This window comes from Onychomys torridus, chromosome 7 (assembly GCF_903995425.1).
Source record: "Onychomys torridus chromosome 7, mOncTor1.1, whole genome shotgun sequence".
Taxonomy (NCBI): Eukaryota; Metazoa; Chordata; class Mammalia; order Rodentia; family Cricetidae; genus Onychomys; species Onychomys torridus.
In genome coordinates this window covers 91,038,409-91,064,484 of record NC_050449.1, presented here as the reverse complement: position 1 = coordinate 91,064,484, position 26,076 = coordinate 91,038,409, and the positions used below count along the sequence as shown (strand labels likewise).

Sequence of the window (26,076 nt, the reverse complement as noted above, 5' to 3'; positions counted from 1 at the left end):
TATATAGTGCAGGCTGACCTGCACTACCAGGCAGATCTCAAGTTCTTGTCCATGCTGAGGGCTGGACACACCCCTTTGGCTCATCAGTCTTCACCTGAATCCCCCATTGGAACCAAGGGGTCAGCACCCACCTGCAGAGGCTGACAGGGTTTTGCTGGGGTCGGGACCTTCCGTCGAGGCTGAGGATTTGAGCAGCTCGCCATGATGGTGCCTGTGGTGTAAGCATATGGGCTCAAGTGTGTTGTATTTTAGACTCCCAACACCATCCCAGTGTCTCAGAATTAAGACTTGCTTCTCCACATCTTAGACCATTTCCTAAATATCGAGGATCCACCATGTGCCAGGCTGTGCTCCAGGGGCAGGACAGGAAGCATATGCCACAGAGAGTCCTATTCCATTCACTGTACCACATTCCAGGCAAGCTGGGTGGAAGTGGGCAGGTAAGCCTGATGCCACCCTGTCCACACATCTCAGCAATTCTCTGCTGGAAATACGGGCATTAGTGGTGAGTAGGTGCCAAGGCATCAGCTCTCAACAATAGATAGGTAGATGTAAGCCATACGATGGTGGCACACACCTTTAACCCCAGCATTTGGAAGGCAGAGGCAGGTGGATCTCTGTGAGTTCCGAGGCCAGCCTGGTCTACAAAGTGAGTTCCAAGACAGCCAGAGTTACATGGAGAAACCTTGTTACAAAAAGCCAAACCAACCAAACAACAACAACAAAACCCACCAACCACCACCACCCCCAAAACCTAAAACAGACAGATGCATTTCAGGATTCTGTGTGGTAAATGAGCTATGTACAGTAAGCCCTGGCACAGTGTGGTTCCAACTGGCTCCAGAATACAGTCTTATCATAAACTTGTGTTTTAAAATGCTATGAGGTGGTGGTTAAGAGCCTGGGCTTGGAGAGAGACAGCTTGGGTTGAATCCTGACCTCCACACTGCCGGCTGTCACCCTAATGAATGATTTCAAGTCTCTGTCAGCATGGATGCTTCCTGTGTGCAAATGGGGAATGATGGCAGCTGCCCCCACAACGGGTAGTTATGAAGATGAAGGGAGTTAATCCAAGCGAAGTCACAGAGCACGTTAGGTATGATCAGACTTATGCACATCTGACATGCTCAATTTTAAGCAATCTATCTTCAAATTGAGACTCCCGGATGTCTTTCTCACCAAACACTCTTGTAACTCCAGCACTCTTGTGTCCACCAATTTATATTCCACTTTCCCTGGACTCAATGGAGCATCATTACAGCTGTGTTTGAGAGAGGCAGTTTACTTTCAAGACTCAGCACATTTCCCCTGTGGACTTTGTTCCTTGGGGTAGTGGTCCTTGCTGGCTTTTTGCTGCCTGCCTGAGTGTGCACAGTCCTAAGCCTCTGAACTGACCCCAAGAGCATGGTTTCTGTGTCTTCAGAAGCGTGCCCCGGGACACCCCAGCAAAGGGTAACTATGGTAAAATAAAAGTCAGCCACCTCACATTCCCAGCCAGCATCACTGTTTTAGAGCAGTGGTTCTCAACCTTCCCAATGCCAAGACCCTTTAATACAGCTCCTCATGCTGTGCTGACCCCCAACCATCAAATTACTCGGTGGCTACTTTGTAACTAATTTTGCTTCAGTTATGGATTGTAATGTAAAAATCTGAGTTTTCTGATGGTCTTAGGTGACCCTTGTGGGCCGTGACCCACAGGTTGAGAACGTCTGTTTAGAGGCTGGCTCTGGTATGGCTTCAGAGCCTAGTGGCTCATGCTCTGCCTCTAGCATATTTACTATGTAACTGTGATCATCTGAGCATCTCTGAGCCTCTGGCTTTTCATCTGTAAAATGAAGACATGAAGTCATGTTTGTAGTGGTTCATGAGGTGATGTGGGTAGAGGACAGACCACATGAAGTGGCACTTTGACTAAGGCCTTCCCCAAAACACGAGGAAAAGGTAAGTTACTGTTATGGTTGGTGACTAAGTGTACTCTCTAAGGCCTATGTGTTGAAGGCTTGGGTCCTAGCTGTAGATCCAGTCATTGAAAGATGACCAAATCAGTGATAGCTACTGGTGGGTTTGTGATTTGATGGCATTCCTGGGAGATGCCTGGAGCTTTGGGAGGTGAGGTCTAACTGGAGAAAGTAGGTCACTGGGGAGATGACTTGGGGGCCTTATTCTGGGCTCCTTTCTGTCTCTCTGCTTCCTGGGCACCAGGTAATGAATAAGTTGGCTCCACCACACCCTTCCACCTTGATGCTCTACCTCCCAATGGGCCAGAAATAGCAATGCTGGATGAGGGCTGAAAACTTTCAAAGTGTGAGCAAAAATAAGATTTCTTGTTAAATGGCTTCTTTTAGCTATTTCTCACTGTAAGGAAAAGGTGACAACTCCAGGTAAAGGCTCTTTCATTAAAGTTGGCCTAGACTTTATGGCATTAGCAAAAATGTAAACGTCATCAGAATAGTCTCCACTGAGTCCCTCAGTGAACTGATATCACTGTGACCTTTGTTATGCTGTGTTGTAAATCCACTATGACCATCATCAAGAGGACACTAAATGCAGCAGATGTTGGGGCTGATTTCTACCATACTAAAACCACTTGACTTTATAATTTTAGCCTGATTTTTAACCTTAAAAAAATCCTAATCAGCTATCTGTTGAAAGAAACTGTTGACTCTGTTAGCTAAGTCTCAACCACAATAGCACAACATAAATCATCTGAGACCTTGAAATAGATGCCTGTGGTTAGTGTCCATGTCAGCAAAAGCCCTGGCCTGGGAGAGAACCTTAAAGCATGTTTTCTAAGTGATTTTGGCCACCAAGGTTGTGATCATGTGTCAATTGCTCTTTAAGTAGATCTCAACACTGATCAGAATCCTGATTCTCTCATCCAGTGACCGATGCTGTGGGATTCAAGCCTGAATACATATTAGAATCACCAGGAGCAACACAAATACTGAATCTCTTCCCTCCTCACCCAGACTGATGAGATCACAGCCTCTGGGGTGGGACATTGATGGTGTACCTAGGAAGTTTGCTGTGCATAAAGTGTCCAGAAGCATTTGACCAAAGGGCACAGGGAAAGAGGAGAAAGTGTATTTGGTAGTATGCAGCACAAATCCTAATTGGTCTTAATAAAAACCTGGAGCCAGATATCAGGGTAAATGCTGAAAGATCAGAGAGACAAAGGAACAAGCCACAGCCACTTCTCACCTCACTAACTCCTCAGATGAATGTCCTGAGCTCCTGTCTGCCCCGCCTTGTAGTCTTCTCTCCACCCAGCCATATCACTTCCTGTCTCCACCTCCCTAGTGTTGGGATTAAAGGCATGAGATCCCAAGTGCTAGGATGAAAGGTGAATGCCACCACTGCCTGGCTCTGTTTCACCTTTAGACTGGATCAATCTTGTGTAGCCCAGGCTGGCCTTGAATTCACAAAGATCCACTTGCCTCTGCCTCCTGAGTGCTGGGATTAAAGGTGTGAGCCACCACTCTCTGGCCTCTATGGCTAACTAGTGGCTTAGCTCCACACTCTGATCTTCAGGCAAGCTTTATTTGTTAGATCACAAACAAAATCACCACAGTAGTACCTGTGCTCACACTGGCATTCTGCTGCAGAAGCAGTAGTAACACGAAATGACTATGCCATCACCTCTGTGTCCATGCATGGCTTTTTGGTTTTGGGGACAAACCACAGCCAGCATTACGGATGGAGGGAGGGCAGATGACATCAGTTAGCACCTACCATCCACCAGCTGATTTGCCTGCACCATCTCATCAAAACCACCTGGTGTCCTAACCAGGGAAGGTAGGTGCTGCTATTCTCATTTTATTGGGTGAAGAAGTGGGGCTTGGGGAGGCCAAATCACTCTCATCAAGTCATTCAGTTAAATCTAGCTTCAAAGCCTGCGTCCCAGGCAACTGTGGCTCTCACGGGGATGGGGAGAAAGCCCTAGTCACTGAGTACTTATTAAAGCTAACTGATTTGCTAGATAACCTGTTGTCTTGCTTCAGCTCTTTTCAATTAGCTTGGAGAAGTGAGCGATGAGAAAGGCTCATTTAAGAAGGATGTTCTAGGTGCATGTTTGAGTGTGAGATTAGGCTTATGCCAAGAGCTGGCTAAAAGGAAGAGATCATGTATTCACGCGGTTACTAAACATGTGTCCTATCAGTTTGGCAGCAGGTTCTAAGGCGGCACTGGAGCTGCTGAATGCTCTGTGGTCCCTTCCCTAACGAAGGTGCAGAGCCTGTATGATTGCACAGGTCACACCTCTACTGTGCCTTCTAGCTGAGCAGCCTATTGCCAGGGATTAAGCAGGCCGGCTTTATCCCCTCTGGCAGCCAGGACAGTGACCGCTAACCCTAATGTGCAGGGCTGGTCCAGGGCTTTCAAACAGCTGTGCTGACTATGCTGAATGCTACTAAGAATTCAAAAGACAAGATAATCTGGAGTAACTATCTCTGCTCTTAAAATAACTCCTTCCCTTTTATATTAGAGTCTATGTTGAGCAAACAAGAAGGGAAGTTGGAGTATTATATAGGTTCAGTTTTCAAACTTGTCAATGACAAGAAGCTAAAGGCCCCAGTTCATGAAGGCAATTTCTTGGTTCTAGGACAGGAAAGCTGTTTTAAAAATCTTGGGATTGGGGATTTAGCTCAGTGGTAAAGCACTTGCCTAGCAAGCGCAAGGTTTGGTCCTCAGCTCTGGAAAAAAATCTTCATTCAAGTATATTGTCTTCATTTTGCAAGTGATAAAGAGGTCTCAGAGAGGTTAAGTCACATGTTCAAAGTCACAGAGCTGCTAAATGGTAACAGTGGGCCTGGTGCTGGAGTCCTTGGAATCAAGACAGTCCCAAATGCTAGAAGCTGCTCATTTATTTTTGCCCAGGGACCCCTCTGAAAAGGTGCATCTAAGGTCTCTCTCCCTATAAGCAGAGGCATTGCTCTGGTCTTAGCTAGGAAGTTCTGGCTGGGACCACCTCAGCAATCTGTCTTATCCTTTCAGTCTGCAAATGTTATTACTGAACATCATGACCCCTGTTACCTCAGCACCTTGACTGTTTCCATCCACCGTGGCTGCTCACTCTCCCAGGAGTCCACCCGAATCCAGTCAGAGGTCTGCAGGGCCAGCTGGGCCATGGCTACTCGGTGATGGGAAGCCACCAGGTCTTTCTTCCCATAGCTGTCACTGACAGGTGAGATGATGCCCTCCATCACCTGGTACATTCCTAGGCAGGGGAGAATAGGGATGCTGTGCATGAGGAAAGGCACGTGCCACCCAGTTGCCCGCATAGTGCAGGCAGGTGCTCTCAATGTTTGTACCTCATCCTGTGTGTGAGCAGATCTTGGAGGTCCCTCCTGGTGGGCTAGGGCTTGCCAGGGTACTACCTTGATGACCTGTGCCTCCCCTCTCGTGTCTTCAACAACTTAGAGTGGTACTTCACTGAGAGGAAGCTGTGAGGGTGGAGCTCAGGCGACAGGTCACAGGGCAAACAGTATCAGGATGTGTCTGATGACCATTAAGGCGCCTTTCTGCAGTTCATTGTATTTGCATAGTTTTGTCCCCCAAAGAGGATTCTGGGGCTGGAAAACAAAGCGGGAGGGATGCTGGCTAGTTTTGTGAATGAGACACAAACCAGAGTCATCTGGGAAGAGGGACCCTCTGTTGTGGGTCATCTTTTTGTACTCTGTGAAGGTGTGTCACTGTGACTGGTTTAATAAAAAGATGAGTGGGCAGTAGCTAGGCAGGAGAGGATAGGCGGGACTTCTGGGGAGAGAGAAGAAGAGGAGAAATCTAAGTGCTCGGATTTCGCCAGCAGACTTGGAGCAAGTCGGACATACTGTACCAAGGAGAGATAAAAGCCATGTGGTAGAACATGGATTAATAAAAAATAGGCTAACTTAAGTTATAAGAGCCAGCTGGGAAAGGCTAGGCAAAGGCCCAGCTTTCATACTTAATAGTAAGTCTCCATGTCATTATTTGTGGGCCGGCAGTCCAAGATAGTTTGACAAAAAAGCTCGCTATAAACCTCAATTGTCCAAACTATCACACTGGACTGAGCGCATGTCTGTGGGACATTTTCTTGATTAAATGTTTGATATGGGAAGGCCCAGTCCATTGTGGGCAGAGCTACTCCTGGGCAGGTGGTCCTAGGTGTTGTAAGAAAGCAGGCTGAGTGAGAACAAGTCAGTAAGCAGTGTTCCTCCATGGTCTCTGTTTCAGCTCCTGCCTCTAGGTTCCTACCTTGAGTTCCTGCCCTGGCTTCCTCAGTGATGGACTAAAATCTACAAGAAAAACAAACTGTTTCGTCCTTCAAGTTGCTTTTGGTCATGGTGTTTATAATGGCAACAGAAAGCTAACTAAGACAGAGGGAGTTTGGAATGAAGCAGGGTTGGTGGGTGATGGGATGCGTCCTGACTGTACAGGCCCACGAGTGATGTGTGGCCAACGAAAGGGAAGCCCGATAGAAGGGGAGGCTGATGTGAAGGGAGTAGGCTGAGCTGCTTAGCAATGGATATTGCCTGAGGATCTTGGGAGCCTATGTGGGCTTTATCTGATGAGACACTAACTGGTGTTTTAAGTCCTTGAAACAAGGGCAACTGACCAAGCCTGTGCACCCCAACAATGATACTTTAAGAGACATTCCTTGTGACCTACAGTTTAAGAGTTCTTGTCAGGTGTGTCTTAGTCAGGTTTTCCATTGCTGTGATGAAACACCATGACCAAAGCAACTTGGGGAGGGAAGGGTTGATTTAGTGTACACTTCCAGATCACTGTTCATTATTGAAGGAAGTCAGGACAGGAATTCAAGCAGGGCAGGAACCTGGGGGCAGGAGCTGATGCTGAGGCCATGGAGGAGCACTGCTTACTGGCTTGCTTCTCATGGATTGCTCAGCCTGCTTTTTAAAAAATTATTTATTTATTTTTTATTTTTTATTTTTTTATAGCGCATGGGACCACCAGGCTAGGCCAGGGACAGAACCACCCACAATTGGCTGAGCCCACCCCCATCAATCACCAATTAAGAAAATACCCTACAGTCTGGTTTTATGGAGGCGTTTTCTTAATTGAGCTTGTGTCAAGATGACATAGAAGCAGCCAGCACAGTGAATGTACAAGTTTTTAAAATATTCTGCCACTCTTCACAAACTACCGTGTGGTTTTCTCCCCTGGTCAGTTACTATAGGGGAATAGCACTGATTAGTTTTCTAATCGTAAGCACTGCATTCCTGAAGCAATCCCATTTAGGGCAAAATATTTAATTATTCATTAAGATATATCTATCATCTATCTATCTATCTATCTATCTATCTATCTATCTATCTATCTATCTATCTCTGTGTGTGTGTGTGTATGTGTGTGTGAGTGTGTGTGTGTGTGTGTGTGTGTGTGTGTGTGTGTGAGAGAGAGAGAGAGAGAGAGAGAGAGAGAGAGAGAGAGAGAGAGAGATATCAAGCCTATGGAAGAATATGAGAACCATGTGTGCAAGAGCCCATGGGAGCCCTAAGAGGAGGGCACTGGATGCCATGGAGGTACAGCCACAGGCAGTTGTGAGCACTGGGAATGAAACCTGTGATTCTGCAAGAACAGTTAGGGCTTTAAACCATTTAGCTATCTCTTCAGTCCCAAATGAAGTGCAATTCATTTGTGTATTTAAATATTTGTTTATTTATATAATTCTTTGAGATAGGGTCTCACTTTGTAGCCTTGACTAGCCTGGAACTTAACTATACACATCAAGGTGGCCTGACACTTACTATGTAGATCAGGCTGGCCTGGAACTCATAGATTTCCACTTGCCTCTGTTTTCTGAGTCCTGGGATTAAAGGTGTGTGCTACCATGCTGACCTTGTCTTACCTTTTTGTATATTGATGGGTTGTGTTGCTAGTTATTTTTAGAGATGAAGGAAGACATGTCTCTAGTTCTCCTAATCAGGTTTCTCTATCAAGGCTATACACTCCTTTATATTCTAAAAGGACAGCGTGAAGGACTGAACTCACCAACGAAACCTTCCTTCTTCTCTCCTTCCTTTCTTTCCTCCCTCCCTCCTCCTCTCTCTCTCTCTCTCTCTCTCTCTCTCTCTCTCTCTCTCTCTCTCTGGAATCATATTCAGTGCCAGCACGCTGCCCTTAGGCTACACCTGGCCAGCCAAGTCTTATGAGGCAGGAGTGTAATTTGTATGAGAAGTCTGCACTACTGATTTAATCTCCTTAATGGTTAGAAGATGGTTCAGATTTTTCATTTCTCCACTATGATTTTTGGTAACTTGCATATTTTTTCAGAATTTTCCCCCATTACATTTAAAGTTTTCAATTTACTGGCATAAGGTTCATCACAACCTCCTCTTAGGTATTCAACAGCTGCACCAGCTGCAGTGTGGGTCATTTTCATTCCCGGCCTGGGCCCCTTTCCTTTTCCTTGCACAAGATTGCAAGGTTTATTATTCTGTTAGTCTTTTCAAAGAGCCAACACGTGCTGTGTTGATTTTTCTCTGCTAAATGTTTGTTTTCTGTCTCACCAATTTCTTTTTTTCTTTTTATGGACTCAACCCTGCTCCTCTCTTGCTGTTCATTTTCTAACTTTGTGTAGTATCTGCCCAGCTAATTAACTTGAAGTTTGTCTTATTTCTTAAAATAAACAACCCAGACTATAAAATCCCCTATCTTTCTTATGCCCCACATGTTTTAGTATCTGTGCTTTCACAGTCTCTCAGTTCAAAGCATTTTTTAAAACCTCCATTGTGATGTCTGTTTTGATCAGCTATTTAGGAACATTTTTCTTAATTTCCAGGCATATCATGATTTAGGGGAGTTATATTTTTAGTATTAATTTCTGGCTTAGTTCCACTCTAGTCAGAGAACACACTGTAAGCGGGTCCAATCTCCTGAGCTGTGCTGTGCCTTCCTTTATATGCATGGGTATATGATCAGGGTTGAGGAACGCTGCATGTGTGCTTAGATAGCATGTGTGTTCATTCTGTGGGTGTTCAGTGTCCATTCAGGCAAGGTAAGTGGTGGCTTTGTTTAAATCTTAGTGAATTTGTGTCTGCCTATGGTATTAGTCACAAAAAGCTAGTAAATCCTCCCACTAATGTTGTGGATTTTCCTATTTTTCCTTTCCTTTCTCTTTTTTAGATGTTTACTTGACATATTTTAATAATACATGACTGGGTGAATACACATTACAACATGTGTCTTTATATGAGGCTTTTGGTTGCTAGTCAGACTATGTTAAAATTTAGTCTGTCTGATAATAATATCCACACGGCATACGCATCTTTATTTTTTTCTGTCTTGAAGACAGGGTCTCTACGTAGCCCTGCCTGTCCTGGGCTCTCTCTGTTTAGCAAGGCTGGCTTCAAACCTATAGAAATCCACTTGCCTCTACTCCCTAGTGCAGGGATAAAAGTGTGCATCACCACACATGGTGATTTTTTTCCACCTTTTACTTTTCAATATTTCTACACTTTTTTTTTTTAAAGCAAAGCCTTTGTATATAGCCCATTAAGACATTTTTCAGTCAACTTTGACAAGTTTTTCTTTAAACTGGAACACTGAATTCACTTACACTTACTGTGATGTATTTTCATTTAAAGGTATTATGTTATTTTGTGTTTTATTTTTCTTGCACACATTCTATTCTTCTGTTTCTTTTCTTGATTTGTTTATATTTTTATTATTCCCTTCTCCTTGTCTCTTAGAGTAGACACTATTTGCACAATTTCACAGCCAAAGGAGACCAAACTCATGACTACTTTGCTAGAACGTTAGGGCTTCAGGGTGCTGGCGCTCTATGTGGCACCCTCCTACCTTACAGGCTGGTGCTGTGATGCTTTAAATACCCATTTCCCCTTACTCTGACAGACCTTGTTGTTTTGTTTAATGTAGTCAATGCTCATTTAGACTCCGCCTACAATTCTTCTTCTCTTTGTACCTTTCTTCCTGCACACCGATCTTTCTATCTTGGGATTACACTCCTTCTGGCAGAACATTGGGATTTCCTTAAGTTGGTGACTTTATTTTAAGTTATAATCTTGAAAGATACTTTTACTGGGTATAAAATAAATGGGCTGAAATATTGTTTTGATTCAATGCTCTCCAGTTACTGTTCTACTGTCCTATATTGTTGCTGTTGAGAAGTGCTGTGTAAGTCTGCCCTCCCTGGGCAGGCAATCTGTATTCTTGTTGCTTCATACATAGTCTTTGTCTATAAGGTTTTCTTTTATTTATATTTCCTCAGAATCTCTTTAACATGTGGATTAGTGTCTTTCATTAGAGTAGAAAAATTCTTAGTTATTATCTCTGTAGAAATTACCTGAGCCTCTTTTTGTTTGTTGTTTGTTTTTGTTTTTTGAGACAGGGTAGCTTTGTAGCCCAGGCTGGCCTCGAACTCACAGAGATTCACCTGCCTCTGCTTCCCAAGTGCTGGAATTAAAGGCATGTGCCACCACTGCCTGGCCCCTGTGCCTCTTTATTTCTGTTTCTTCCAGCTTTCTTACAGGATCTACGGGACCTCAACATCTCACCCTCTTGTAGATAATTTCACCTGATTTATATTCCTATCCACTCAGTCTATCAATCAGCCTGATTCAAAATAATGCACTGAACTTTAGTGTTTTCTAGTCTACTAAAATGCTAGTGTTTTGGTCTCCTATGATTTCTTCATTGGCCTGTTATAATTTTAGACATAAATTATACACATTTTATTAGTCTTAATCTAAGTAGTTAATTTTCTTCAACCAACTTTAAATGGGATGATGTTTTAAAGTTTGGTTTTCACATTTGTTATTGGTATATATAAATGTACATATATAGGTGTTTACATGGTGATCTTTACCTTGCAGCTTCTGGTAGTTACTTTTCCAATGTTGTGATCAAATAAACTGACACAGACAGCTTCAAGGAGGGAGTGTTCATTTTGCCTCATCATTTCTGAGAGTTTCAGTCTATCATGATGAGGAAGAACTGGCTCAGTTCAGGATGGTCAAAGTGTGTGGTGGGAGCTATTTGCATCATAGCAGACCAAAGAACAGAGAGCAAGGCAGGAAATGAGCCCCCTGCCTCCCAGCGACTTACTTGCTCCAGTTGGGCCCTGCCTCCCAAAAGTTTACAGATTTCTCAAAATAGTTCCATCAACTGAGGAATAAATGTTCAAAACATGAGCCTGTGTGGAGCATTTTAGAGTCAAACCACAAACTTATACTATTGTCACCCAAAAGCTTATGATAATCTTATGATATAAATGCATTTAGTTTACGTGCAAATGTCCCCATAGTCTTAACTGTTCCAGTACTGGTCAAAGGTCTAAGCCCAGATCCTCCACTGAGACTCAAGGCCAACTCTTAGCTATGAGTCCCTGTACAAATAAAGAAAATCACAATTTTCCAAGGAGGAATGGGGACATAAAAGAAAGTTAGGATCAAAGCAAGACTGAAACCTATTAGAGCAGGCAGCAAATCCTAGAGATTCATGCCTGACATTAGAGGTATGTGGTGGCATGATTTGAACTCCAAGCTCACAGATATTCTACATGCCTGGAATCTTCAATATCTCAAGGTCTCTTCTACAACTTAGGTTTCACTCACCCAGTTTAATACATTAATCTCTTAGGAGCTTCCTTCATGTAATGTGACCCTCTGCATACTAACTAGCTTCCCGGGCTTTCCCCTGGAATCTTGCTAGAAGCCTCTACGAAACTGTAACTTGCATTCTGCATGTCATCATGGAGATCATATGTAATTCTGCTGTTGCTTAAGCAGCAGTCAGCCCCCTGGCTCTTGCGGACCATGGCTGCAGTAGTCTGTGAGTGCCTACATGGCTTAACCTGGAAAACACTTCCTTAGGAGGCTCTGTGTGAGCAGGTGCATGGGAGACACTTCTATAAAGATAAGGTCTTTTGAATAATGAGTTTGTAGTTTTACACCCTGGAGCTGGATTCATTAGGTCGTGATAAATCTTGAAATGACTTCAAGACATCCTTCCTATCGCCCCAGACTAAAGTACTTGGCTTCTTTTTATTGGTTCCAATCACTTTAATTATGGTCTCTTTGATTCAGCTTTAAACCAGTTCTTTTTCTGGCTAACTCTCATGCCTTTCAAATCATCTGGCTCTGCTTCTTGCTCCCAATTTTCACTATAAACCTAGATAAAGGCATTCACCAACAAGCATGCCACACATAAGCCAAATGTTATCCTATCTTCAAACTTCCTTTACCAACTTAATTAGTCCATTACTTTTGAGTTTGGCCTTAATTAAAAATTTGGGACACCAGTAAACTGTGGAGTGTCTTTGACACAGTGTAACAAGAGCAACCCCTGGTATAATTCCCTCTGAAATTTTTTTATCTACATCTGAAATCTCTTTTGACATTTGGTATTTTGAACCCCACAAGAATCACTCATAAAGCTTTGCTTAAAGTATTCTAGGATAATTCCTTCCCTAAACCAAGTCCAAAAGGCCAAAGAATCACACAATCAGGTTTATTGCAACAACAACCCAACTCCTGGTACCAATTTTTATATTGCTTGTTTTATGGTTGCTCTCTGTGACTAAACCTAACATAGTCAACTTAAAGAAAGAAGGATTCACTTTGGTTTAAGGTTTCAGAGGGATTTAGTGCAGCAGAGCTGGGACTTCATGGTGGAACAGCTTAGTTAAAGTGACAGGCACATGTGGGTAAGCTTGTACTTCATGGCAGACAAAGAAGCTTCCAGGACCCATCCTTAGAGTCTTACTTCCTCCATCTCCCAGTTTCCAGAATCTCCCCCAAAAGTTCTAGCAAGCTGGGCAGCAAACATTCAAACCACAAAAGCCTGGGCAGGGGGCTGTATTTCAGATTTAAACTATAATACAACTGAAGTGTGCTTATACAGGCAAGCATGCCACACACAACTAGGTAAAGGTTCACGTTTCCTCCCTGATGTGTGAGCCCCTCCTGCACAAAAATGTAAGTATTTAGTGGTCGTTCTCTGCCCCCTTCCGGTGTATTAACTCCAGCCAACATTTCGTTTGGCTAGGCTTTCACTTCCACACAGTTCCGTATATTTAAAACTTTTCCAAATGTTCTAATAGTTTGTGTTGTCTCTTTTACTTTCAACCTGACACACTTGGACCAAAGACCATAAACTGTATGATCTCAATAGTTTTAAATCTCTTATTAAACTATGTGTTCTAGTTCATGGTATGATTCATTGGATTTTCCAGTTGTGCTTGAAAAAAATTCATATTTTACCTGCACTTTCTGTTGAGCTCTGTACAGTTCAGTTAGATACTGAATTTCTTTCCGTGTTATATTCTGCCTAGTGGTAATGAAGGTTGAGAGTTGAGTGCTGGGGTCCACACTGACAATTTTGGATTTGGTAATTTTCTTTTCACATCAGTGGTTTGTGATTCTGTTCTTAGTGTGCAAATATTTAGAGTTGTTATGTCCTAGGGGGTCACCACTGAACTTTTAATTTTGTTGTAGTAATTGGCAAAAATTCTAATAGGTTCTTCAACAAATCTGGTTTCATAGTTTTCTTTTTCTTTAAATGTACGTGTTTCCGTATCTTCACTTGATAATACAATTGCAGCATGTGCACATGCTATTTTTACATCTTTGTTCTCAACCATGGTTTTGCTCCTTTTGTGCTTTGTTTAGATGCTTGCTGGCTCATGTCCCTGACAGTTACTTCTGTGGGCTCCTAAGACAGAACTAAGATAGACATGTTGAGGCCTGACAGGACCATGAAGCGAGAGGACATTAAAAGGGGAGAGCCCATCACATTAGAGGCAGCACGGCTGGGCACTAATGGTAACGGTCCCCTTTAAGACTGGAGATGAGCTTCATTGAGAGAGACAGCTAAAAGGAAAAGAGAGATCGTCACCCTGGACATGATGAGGACAGGGTTCTTCAGGAGGATGAGAAGGATTAAGCATGAACAAAGTGGGTGAGCAAAGGAGATGGTCTTGCTTTTACAAGCTTTCTGGGCCTGGTGGTAAGTTCCACAGCATCTGATTTAGTTTGATTTAATCTATTTAACTCTAAGCATGGAAATGGAAACAGATACCTGGTAGGGCCACAAAGCTCTCTTTCAGCTTATAGGGGGAGGGGTTGTGCGTCTACATTATAGCACATAATTTCTTAGTTCTCTGAGAGAGAGAGAGAGAGAGAGAGAGAGAGAGAGAGAGAGAGAGAGAGAGAGAGAGAGAATGAACAATGAACTGTGGGGTGGGGGTGAGGGGGCATTGATTTTCCCATGCTGTCAGGTCTCATCTAGAGTGGTCTCTTAGAGTGACTGACATTTGTAAGTGGCAGGCCCATGCTATCACAGTAAGCCACTTACGTTGGTGGTTACACAGGTTTAATAGCTCATCATTTTAGCTTTAAAGGTGAAGCTTGAAAGATGTTTTTACTGTGCGAATGCATGCTCCAGAGTGTAGCTTTCCCTCCTGGAAACTGGAAGCTCTCAGATGCATTTTGTGTCTCTGGACAGCTTGGCTGCCTTAAGCCCTCTGTCCTGGACTCTGTTCCACAGTTTCAAGGGTGGAAGAAACAGCTGAGGATAAGGAAGCAGCATTCAGCTTCAGACTCCAGAAGTGGCTCCGAAAATTCACGTTAAAGGAAGCCCTTGTGATGGCACGTGCTCTCGCTGCAAAAGCCATGCTAGTTGACAGACGACATGAACCAGCACCCAAGGACTCAGAGCTCAGGGTCTTACTAAAGTCCAGAGAGTAGTAGGAACAGGAGACCATTTCTCAGGTATTATTATATTCCTTCTCAGGTCTTTGATGAGATTAAAGACTAGCAGTTATTGTTACAATTTAGTGTATATATATATATATATATATATAAAATCTTAGATAGAATATATTAAGTATTAGACTCAGGTTCTTTAGGATAGGACACCTTTCGGAATGATCTTTGTAACATGCCACCTATCCACACTCTAGACTTCCCTGGATTTTAGTATGTGTTTCTTGCTTGATATTGTTTACATTGATTGTAGTTCCATCTTATCTAAAACATTATCCCTAATTTACTCCTGGACAATATTTGATAACCATTTCTTTGTATATAGTCTTGTATTAGGTTAGAACCTCCTTATCTAGATACAAGGTGGAGATGTAGTGGGTAGCCATTCCAGCCTTGACCTGGAAGTTCCAACCCCCACTGAGGCTTTAGTAAAGGTCACGCCTATAAGGTGGGGCTGAGAGACTACTCTAAAGACCCAGGATCCAAAGGAGAGGGATCGCTTGGTGCCTGGACCCTGGATGCTGGAAGTAACTGACCTGTAATAGAATTGGCTTAACATTCAATTTTTTCTTCAACTCTTGTGAAGCATTATAGAAAGCAAAATATGTTACATCCCTACACATCTGTGTCCCATTTTCTCAAAAGGACAGGTGTGTTACTTTTTTGTTACGTTTTCTCTTTTCCTGTTAAGAAGAAATGGGGCCTAGGAGGGCTGTCTGGGGCAATTTACATACATTTGACCTTCATGTTCACCTCTCATTTATAGGAAAACAGGATGGAAGGACAAAATCCAATGTGCCACTCTGCTGGGTATCCTGGACAGTCAGGTGTCTCTCTGGTGGGCTAGCTCATTCTGACAGCAGGTCATACATAGAGAAATCAATGCTCTTTTATAGCAGCCAGGAGAGGAGAGTCAATCAAAATACCGCTTTGAGCTAAGCCTCCTTCAGGCCTTCCAAAAGGCAGGAGACTGAGCTATTTCCCTTCTGTGCTGTTCTTGGCTGCAACCTCGGTGTTGCCTGTTATATGAACAGGGCCCTGCCCTCCCATTCCCTTCTCTTTAGACCCCCCTGGTGCTCAGCCTCACCTCCATTACAGCTCAAATATGATTGCATTTGTCCACCCTTCTCTTCCCCAAGAAACTGAGAGCTCCTAAAGGACACCGAATTGTCATTTCTTTCTGGGTAGCATCCGTTAGTATGAAGCTTTACCGGCCTCCTCTTGGGGTTATTAAAGCAATACAGGGCTGTGGATTTAGCATGGTGGATAGGGTTCCTTTTTATTTCCACTCCCTCTGGAAATGAGTAAGATGGACTAAGGGGAATCAAATAAAGCTGAGGTCACAGGGGTGATGGGGCTGTGAAAGAGAAAGCAATAGTTAGCCAAGTCAACAAGATTTTGGAATCTGGAGAACTGAGGAATGGTAACAGACCGACCAGAGCCGCTAGGCAGCAGACCCAACAGAAGCCAAGTCATACACACAGCCGAAGCCCAGAGTGACTTGGGAAATGGGGTGGTAGTGAACTGTATAGGTTGGGGTGCCAGACGGGTAGAAAGCAGGACTAGTTGAGTTTTTGTAAGGAAACTTAGGAATGTCCCAGCCTCTTGCTGTCTACCTTAAGTCTCCCACCCTGGTAGGCAACATATGAGCTTTCTCACTAGCTTGGACCAGAGACAACTTTGATTCATGGATAGAAGTACAGTTGAAGAGGGAGTGGGAGAGGGGGCAGGGTGGTGGTGGTAGTGTGGCACATCTAGACATGATTTAAGTTTGTCTTCCAGAACACAAGCAGAGATGTCTCTGTGGGAAATTATCCAGATTCCTAGGGCATTTCCTCATATTTGGGGACCTTGCCCCTACAGAAAATGATGCAATTGTGAGGCCAGCTTTACACATGTGCCTGGAGTTTAGGTCAGCATTGGGACCTGATCTGCAGCCATGCCTGAAAGGCTTCTATGGCTTAGATTCGGGGTAAGTGCATCTTTCCAAGGTTCACATGTTAGAAGCCTGGTCATCCGTGTGGTTCCTACTAAGGGGAGAGGCCTATGAGGTAATCAGGTAACAGCTGAAGGACTGATGCTTCATGGAATGAATGATCGTGACTGCTGTTATAGAAGAGAGAGACCCGCTCCTCCCAGTCTCCAGCACTCCCTTTTGTCATGTGATCTCTCATGTCATGTCAGATCCTGTAAGAGGCCTTTATTATATGAACAACTTGATCTTGATCTTCCAGGCTCTAGAACTGTAACAACTCAGCTCCAGGCAATTTTGTTATCACAACTGATAATGGATTAAGCAGAAGAAAGGATGAATTTTGGAAGGAGTCCTACCATAAAAGATGGAGACTAAAACAGCCCCCAGGAGACAAGGTCTTTGGAAGTCACAGGGAGTGTAGAGAGCAATTACAGGAAGGAAAACAAATCTCCCAGGAGAAACGAGATGGTTCAGAGGACAGTGATGAAGGCACAAAGTGACAACCTGAGGTCTACACTCAGGACCTACAGCATGGAAGGAAAGAACTGATTCTGGTGAACTGTCTTCTCCCTCCCTCCCCTCTCCCTCCCTCTCTGTCTCCCTCCCCCCCCCCTCTCTCTCTCACACACACACACACATGCTCTTGGCATGGCTTTGGTCCTGGAACCCTAAATAGGGTGGCAGAAGAAGTGACAGGTACAGAGACCTGGGCACAGAAAGGCTGAGGTCGGCAGTCTGGGCTTTCTGATGGAGAAGCAACAGGACCCTGGAAACTCAGTGTGTTTATTATATACAGCTGGACAGGGAGGTGTTATGGTATACAACTGAACAGGGAGGTGGGGTTTATGGTATACAACTGAACAGGGAGGCAAGCTTTGTGGTATTAGAGGGATGCAGGTTTAGCTAATCTTGGTCTCTTGATAACTACGGCAATCTGGGAGTTGGGGGAAGCTATGGTGGACATTTTCTATACACATTATCAACATGGCACAAGAACCAGAGTAAGGCTTTGCCTTCCCTCGGAGCCTCACACAGGGAAGGCTTTGCCACACCCATGGGTCTGAAGCATTGGGGTCCTTGACATGGCTATGCTCATGTCAGTAATACACATTCAAAAGGACCTAACTAGCTCCCTACAACACACGAATTCAATAAATGTTAAATAACAACAACAACAACAACAACAACAACAACAACAAAAACAAACCACATTATAGAAACATTGTCAAAAATACTTCAGGGACTACATCCCACCTATGAATGAAAATGAGAGCTTTATAAAGAGACAATTTTAAAACAAGACACAGCTCTTAGAGATTAAAAGATATTCATTCAATTAACAATGTTCATCAATGCCAGATGTGTTGCTAATGCTGGGGAAACAGGTGATGATATCTTAGCTAATTCCTGCACTCCTGGAACTTGTATTCTGGTAGATGACAGTGGCAGTGGCATCAATTAGTAGAAGACTTAGAAGAAAACTGTAAGAGAATCATATGCTAGAAAAAAGATAGCACCAGACCTTCAACCCAGGAGGTAGACAGATGTTAACAGAGATTCCAGAGAAAGCAGAAAAACTGAGAGGAAATCATCAAAGAAGTAAGAAAACACTAGACTAGAAAGACAGACACATTTCAGGCTAATCACTAGCACTTTGAACAGAAGAAGGTCTGCACTGCGGCTGTGCCTTTGGAGATTCCAGACCATTGGTTTGGAAGTAAAGAACCTAGATGTTTCCAGAGAGGGAACTATAGGTCAAACATGCCTGGCTGGAAAGCAGGAGAGGTGTGCTTCTTCACAGCAGGGGGACCCAGAAGGCAGTGGAGAGGAGTCTCCAAAGTGTTAAATGAAAACGACTTCCAAAGTACAGTTCTGTATTTGGCCAATTATCAATCAATTAAAACATGGGCTGGCAGGGGCTGGAGAGATGGCTCAGAGGTTAAGAGCACTGGCTGCACTTCCAAAAGCCCCGAGTTCAATTTCCAGCAACCACATGGTGGCTCACAACCATCTGTAATGAGATCTGATGCCTTCTTCTGGCCAGCAGGCATACATGCAGGCAGAATATTGTATACACAATAAATAAAAAAATCTTAAAAAATAACAACAAAATTGGGGCTGGAAGACTTTTTCTACTATGAACAGATGATAAACCCTTGGGCCTTTTAGACTATGTTCAATATTTCTTAATATTCTTTCTTTTGAAAAAAATTAAATAGAAAGAAAACATAAAAATCCTCTTAATTCACCTAGTGAATAAAAAATAGCCATGGGCCAGATTTAGCTTGTGGGCTGTAGTTACTGCCCTCAGGAATATAGTATCAAACCTTGTTCATACATCTGCAAGGTCTTGGCAAACATACCCACTATATAGGTGTCCTCAGGAAGATGCCCGAGGATGCAACTCTTCTAAAATAAGAACTTAAATCAATAAAAGCAGAAAGCATGGGATTCAAGAAGCAGTTTCCAGCATCAGGAGCCAGGCAAGGGAATCCCTTGGAAAACTGAAGGAAATCCCAGAAAGACAGTGTGTGTTTGACAGCACTGGGGGCTGGCTGTTGGGATCCAAGCTGAGTGGCTCTGGGGGGATCCAGGCAGACACAAGAAGACCTTCAGAGACCTTCTTGAGAAGCTGGGATTGGATTAGGGACAGGTGTAAGGAACCCAGGTAAACAAACAAATGAAGCAGTCGCTAACTCATAGGAAAAAACAAAGCTTCTATGAGAGGCAATGGAGTCATAGGGGACTGTGTGCTCTATTAACACTGTTTACACTAACCCAAATGTCTGCAGTGAAACTATCAGCCGCCATTGTGAGCCAACCCATTTGGGAGCTTGTAGTGGGGGTGAAGTGTGGATGAATGTGAGGATGGAGGCATGAGAGAGCCAAATCCTCATTTTTCATAACTGGAAGCTGATAGTAGAGTATAGATAGTGTAGATGGTTCTAAATCTGAAAAGGGAACGGAGCAGCACAAAGAACATAGTTATAGTGCTTATCGGGTTCAGGTTGTCCTTTACGCTTTCCCTCAGTTATGTAAGTCTACTATTATACACTTACTCATTAGGTCTAATTTACAACTTCACTCTAGGATCAACATTTTTTCCTTGGTAACAGCTCTCTTGAAAATACCATCTTTATATGTCTGCATAATAATGGAAATTTAAAAAGTGGAACAAAATTGTGCTAGGATCAGTGTGTGCTGACCATCTTTGTAGACCATGCTCCCAAATTTTAGATAATTTAAGAGAGAGAGAAAAAGCAAAAACAAAAACCTAAGGAGCTGCTTCTTCCTACATCACTTCTTAGAAATTCTGAATAAATGGGAGCCTTGTAGACAGAGCTGTAATTCCAGCTACCTGGGAGGCCAAAGAAGTATGATCGGAAGTTCAAGGCCAGCCTGGGAAACCTCATGAGACCCTATCTCAAAAATGAATGAATGAATGAATGAACAGAGATGTAGCTTGCTGTAGTGTTTTTTTTTTTTTTTTTAGCATATGTGAGGCCCTGAGTTCAACTTCTAATCTCTCTCTCTCTCTCTCTCTCTCTCTCTCTCTCTCTCTCTCTCCCTCTCTCTCTCTCTCTCTCTCTCTCTCTCTCTCTCTCTCTCTCTTACACACACACACACACACACACACACACACACACACACACACACACACAAACTGTGAATAAGAAGAGTTAGCGGCAGCTATTGAGATCCAATTTCACAGTATATGGGCTGGTAATGGGACTATTCACTAAAAAATACCATTGTTTTTTCCTGGTTTAAATTGGTATTTAAAATCATGCCATTTTAGAGTTATTAAACTCTTTGATGAAGAACTGAAATTGCTTCTGGAGTCCACTGGTGACCACATGGAGATGATTCTTTGCCATCACAGAGCTTTAACCAGCCCCTGTCTGGCTAGGGGGGGGAGTAAGTCCAAGTCTCGGATTGGTGGCGTCTTCCCATCTCTGTTCTGAGCATCTCTGTGGCTCCACCTTGGTGCTTCCTGGGATTACTTCTGTCCCTCTGCTCTACTGCTTGCATCATTCTCCACCTTAGCTTCTCATCTCATGTCTTTCTTGAGTTCTGGAGGTGATGCTGGGATGGATGCTGTATTGCTGGCAATGGCCTCCCCGAGTGCCCGCTGGATAATGGTGTTTTCATTGGTGAAACCACCCTGACTTCTGACTCCTCAATGACAGGCTCTCCAGCTATGAGCAGCATTTCCTCTTGAGTCTCAAAAGGATGCAGGGGCTGACATGTTGAATTTTCTTTAACAGAAGTCTCCTGTCCTGAGTTGGTGGCCTTGCCACCTTCCCTGGAGCTGTGGCCCTTCTCAAACCAACTGCCATCTTTTTTTTTTTTTGGACAGCGCTGGCTGCTGGGCAGTCCTGCCAGAGCCAGGGGTGGAGCTTATTTAATTATTCTCTTCACAGAGAAAGGATAAAGGCTGCATTGGGCTTATTGTCACTTTTCTTTGACCTCCAGACTGATACTTGTATAGTCCCAGGAGGCTGCTGCAGGCCAAAGCAAACAGCCATTGGCAGGGGATTCTCCACTTGTGGTTTTCTCTTTAGTATTTTTTGAGGGAAATATATGAAATGCAAAATAGAATTTCGTTTTCTCTCTAAACATTATACCATCCACTTTATTAAATAAGCATTCCCCATCTACACTGAAATTTTCTCCTTTCATATACTATCTTGTAATCATTTTGTTTTTGGTTTTGATTTTTTGAGACAGGGTTTCTTTGTGTAGCCCTGGCTGTCCTGGAACTTGCTCTGTAGACCAGGCTGGCCTCGAACTCAAAGAGATCCACCTGCCTCTGTCTCCCAAGTGCTGGGATTATAGGTGTGTGCTCTATTTTCTGGGTGTATGTGTGTGTATGTTTGTGAGTATGCATGTGTGTTCATGCATGTGGAAGGCAGAGGTCAATGCTCGGTGTCTTCTTCAGCTGCTCTCCACCTCAGTTTTTGAGGTGGGATCTCTCACTAAGCCTGGAGCTCACCAGTTTGACTAGACTGACTAGCCGGCAAGCTCTAAGAATGAATTGCCCTGTCTCTGCCTCCACCAAGCTGGGAGCACCAGGTGGGGGGGGGGGCCCTGTCTGGTTTTTGGCATGGGTGAAGACTCCGACCACACGTCCCATGCTGAGTCTTTACTCCCACCCCATCCATCGTTCTTTAACACAGACTTTATGCTCTGGTTGCTGCCTGGAGTCAGTGCTGTATCTGTTCAGTCCTCTCTGAAAAATGACATTTGACTCTCTGTGAGCACCCCGAAAGCACCTGCTTAGTTCTCCAGGAGAACCTTGAGAAGTTAGATCAACACACCCATGGGCATTTTCATCAGAAAGCCATCTCTATGGAAATTAGGCCACATTTCCACTTTGCCAAGTGTCTCAAAGGCAGACTGTTCCACTTGGCATGTTTCTCCCCTGTTGAGCTCAAGTTACCTCCAGGGATGTGTATCTTGGGCGTTACCTCTGTGGTTGACTTTTATTCTTGTTACAGTTTGTCCTATCTTTTTCATCAGGTGGCATTATAATCATTACCTGGGAACTCCCATGCTTTAGTCTACTTTATTGAACTTATTAGTTCTAATGGTTTTTCAAATGCTTCTTGGTTTCCAAGGGGTGGAGTGACATCATCTGAAGTAATGAAGACTGTGCCTCTGCTGCATGTTTCTGATCTGGACTCACACTATTGGAAAAGCATGGTGGTGGGAGGGCTTTCCTCTCGTTTTCCTTGTTTCAGTGGTGAGGCTGCTGAAGCAAGGCTCCACTGAGCATCAGCTAGAGAAGCATTTTTGTAGATCTCATTTACTAAGAGTATGAAAAACCACCTGAGTAGCTATTGCATATTACATAATGACTTTCAAGTATGTATTGAGATGATGATTTAGGTTTCATAAAAATATATTGTCTTAGTAATGTGATACATGAATAAAGATCTTTATAGGAAACTATCCTTTAATACTGGGGGTAAATGCTACCTGGTCTTGCTGAATTATTCTTTTATTAGCAATTTGATAACCTTCTACTTTATATGGGTAGTTTGTATCCATGATTATCTGTTAAACACTAGCTGTAATGCCACAATAACCTTATCCAATTTTCTCTGTGCTAGAAAATGGCTATGGTAGATTGAATCATTGGCCCCCATGCCTCATGATCCCATTATACCATTACACCAAGACAGAAGATACTTCTCCACCCTTGGACTTTGGGGCGTGATGTGAAACCTGCTTGCTTGGTAGCACTTCTATCCTGTACCTCTGCTGTCTCCACTGGAAAAACATGGAAGTCAGCCAACCCCTTTCCTATTTCCTTAGACTTCAGAACAAGAGAGGAGGGAATTCATTGTCCCATTGACCCACAGATCTATGATCAAGAAACAAACTATCAGTTTGGTGAGATGTGCAGGCCTGTAATTCTAACACTTTGGAGGCTGAGGCAGGAGGATCACAAATTTGAGACCTGAGCTATAAAACAAGACAGTGTCTCAAAAAGAAAAAAAATAAACTGCTTACCATCATGTCACTGAGACTTGTGATTTGGATGTAATTAATGTTCTATCTGGTAACAAAAAAGCATGGGGATGCTACTTACATACCTCCATAACCGGCTTAGTATGGGCTTCTCCTTCTCTTTCTTGGCCCAGTGGGCTTGGCAGGGGAGGGAACTGTGGCAACTGCCTGGGCCAAACATGCTCACAATTGAGAACCTGGCTAGTTCTCTATGTTACAACATGAACAGTGATACTGATTGATAACTGGAAGCTCCCATTTTAGAGTCTGGAGATACTTCATCTTTTCAATACAGGTATCATGCTGTAGAATCCTAAACTAGCCTACCTAGAGAGAGCTGAGTGGCCACATGTCCATGTTATGGTCTCAACATTCAGCATCGTCTGTTAGGCATGAAGGAAAACAATGTCGTGTCTTGGCTGAAAAACTGGCCAAGAGATGAGTACATTGCCCCTTGTGCTCTATCCAAATTCCCGACTCAATGAATTGGTGAACATTACAAAATGGTCAATTTGTACCAAGTTTGGTGTGGTTTTTCATACGGTAGCGGTGCTGGCTAGTTTTATGTCAACTTGACACAAGCTAGAGTCATGGGAGCTGAGGGAGCCTCAATTGAGAAAATGCCTCCATAAGATCTGGTTGTAGGCACTACCAGAAAATATGGGATTTATACTAGAACCCTGATCTGTTTCCCAGTGCACTGTGCTGGTGAGGGGCAGTGGAGTCTAGACAGAGGATGGCTAAGCTAGCCGAGGCTAAGAAGGATACCCCTAGACTGTTCACCTTTTGGGGATGTGATAGAGAAACAGGTCTCTTTGGAACTGCCCTGAAAAATGTGATCATCTTTGCCAGCAAGACCAGGCTTTAACAAAACGTTATTGCTACTTAAAAAGCTAGCAGCCTCACAAAACATGAACCAAAGCCTTAGTGACATTCCAAACTAAAAACTGCATTATTTCCACGGAGAATGCCTTGGCACATTTATCAACATTTTATTAAGATCCACCATACAAGTTTTAAACAAAACTACACACACTAAAACAATTGAGTTAAGGGGTGGGTAATGTTAGGATGCAGTTGTCTGGGAGTGCAGGCTAATTCCTTTTCTCCTGCACAGACTTAGTCCTGGGCTCAGCAGGAAGGGTCCCAGTGATCTCCCTGCAGCCACCCCACCCACATCAGCTCTCTCTTCTTGATCTCTCTTTCTTCAGCTGTGCTGGCTGAAAAGTACTCTGGAAATAAGGCCTTGAAAGGGAAATGTCTAAGACATATCAACAGTAACTGTTGCAAATGCTTTGGGAAGTTGAGGAAACAGGGGAAGAGAGCTGGAGGAGAGCAGGTTTTAAAAAAGCCAGGATTTCAACCCCACAGGATAAGCCAGCTTTTAAAAAGAGATTATTGTGATTAAACCTGGCTTTCCAAGCGAAGCCTGGAGAGCATGCTGTAGCTGAGGCTGCTGAGGCTATGGGGCCATTTGGGCACTCTTTTCTTTAATTTCCTTATCAGATTCCAAACACATTTAACACACTTTTCATCTGTTTGTTTTTTCAGCCAAAATTTTTAGCCCTTTGGAGTCCAATGCTCTAGCGAATCAGCAGCTCTCATCCCTTCCCAAGGCCATGGCGGCATACTTGGATTGTGGAGGCCTGGGGTACAGAGAATAGCAGATCCAGGTAGCCTGCAGCCCCAAAGTGGAGTTTGCAGCTTTAAGTGTGTGCACCACCCTCCCTCCTTGGAGCCCTAGGTGCTTGCTTGTTGCTCTTCTGTCTGCTCTTGATCTGTCTGTGAAGTGTCTTCCTTTCAACAGGCAACCTCGTCCTGCACGCTAGAAAGCCCCCTCCAGAACCTTTCAATGCCCAAGCTTACCAGTAGGCGTTTTCTCTTTCATTCTTTTCCAAATGTCCTGCTTTCTTTGTGTACAGCTTTGTAACAATTGAGAAAAGTAAACAAGAAAGCAGCAGTATTTCCTGTGGTCTGTTTCCTTCTTAGCTGGTGTGTGTAGAAGGGATTAAAACTTTTTTATAAGTTTGTACTTATTTGGAGTGTGTGTGCTCACATCATGGCACTGGTATGGAGGTCAGAGGGCAAACTCAGGAGTCCATTCTCTGCTTACACCATGAGGTCTAGGGATCAAACTTTGGCCACTGGGTTTGGTGGGAGGCACCTTTACCTGCCAAGACATTTCTTTGCTCCTTTTAAAATATTTTTGGTCCTCTCTCCATCCTCATCTTCTATAATCATTCACTGGCACTTGGCATTGGCTGGATGAGTGTTTCTATTTGAATGAGTGGTTACAAAGCCCCTGGTAGGGTGGTTGTTTGCTTAGGGTCCTGCATAGGTGCAGATTATTAGAACCTATTAATCTGCGAGAATGCCTAAATGCCCCCGCCCCCGCTGTGTGCATCTAGCAATGGTGTGCATCTAATGTGCCTGATGAATCTAGTGTCTATCTTTTAAGAATGCCACACATGCTGGGAGTTTTGTTACTCTATCTAGACATAATGCTGATAGGCACAGTGGCAGCCCCTCACACTGATGACCCTGAGCTCTAGGGGCTCAGATGCTGGGCTCCCACATCTAGAAGCTTCTGTCTCTAAGCCTTGAGAACCAGGGGCTTTAGTTCCAAGCTTTCAAAGCTGGAGGCTTATTGCTCTAGGTGCTCAAGGTAGAGTTAGGGCATGCAGCACCGAATTACACTCCAGAGCTTTGACTGGGGTCTTTAACCCTTGGCAGCACTCTTGAATTCTTCCAGTGACTGGGGCTTGAAGTCCTCATAAGCATTGCCTCTGTACAGCCCTGCATCCAGCTTCTCCAGCGTTCCTTGCCCTCCGTCAGCCTTCGTATCTTAGCGTCTTCCATATC

The 26,076-nt window shown here is 43.7% G+C and overlaps 1 protein-coding gene across 2 annotated transcripts in view; it reads right to left on the bottom strand.

Moving 5' to 3' along the window:
• Nmnat3 (nicotinamide nucleotide adenylyltransferase 3) overlaps positions 1-26,076 on the bottom strand; it is a 126,688-nt gene that overhangs the window by 20,315 nt on the left and 80,297 nt on the right. For both annotated transcript variants that reach the window (XM_036193558.1, XM_036193556.1), the window contains exons 3-4: positions 5,032-5,215; positions 132-211 (exon numbers count right to left, since the gene is read on the bottom strand). In XM_036193558.1, the coding sequence (XP_036049451.1) occupies positions 132-211; positions 5,032-5,215 (264 nt within the window). The remainder of the gene's footprint in view (positions 1-131; positions 212-5,031; positions 5,216-26,076) is intronic.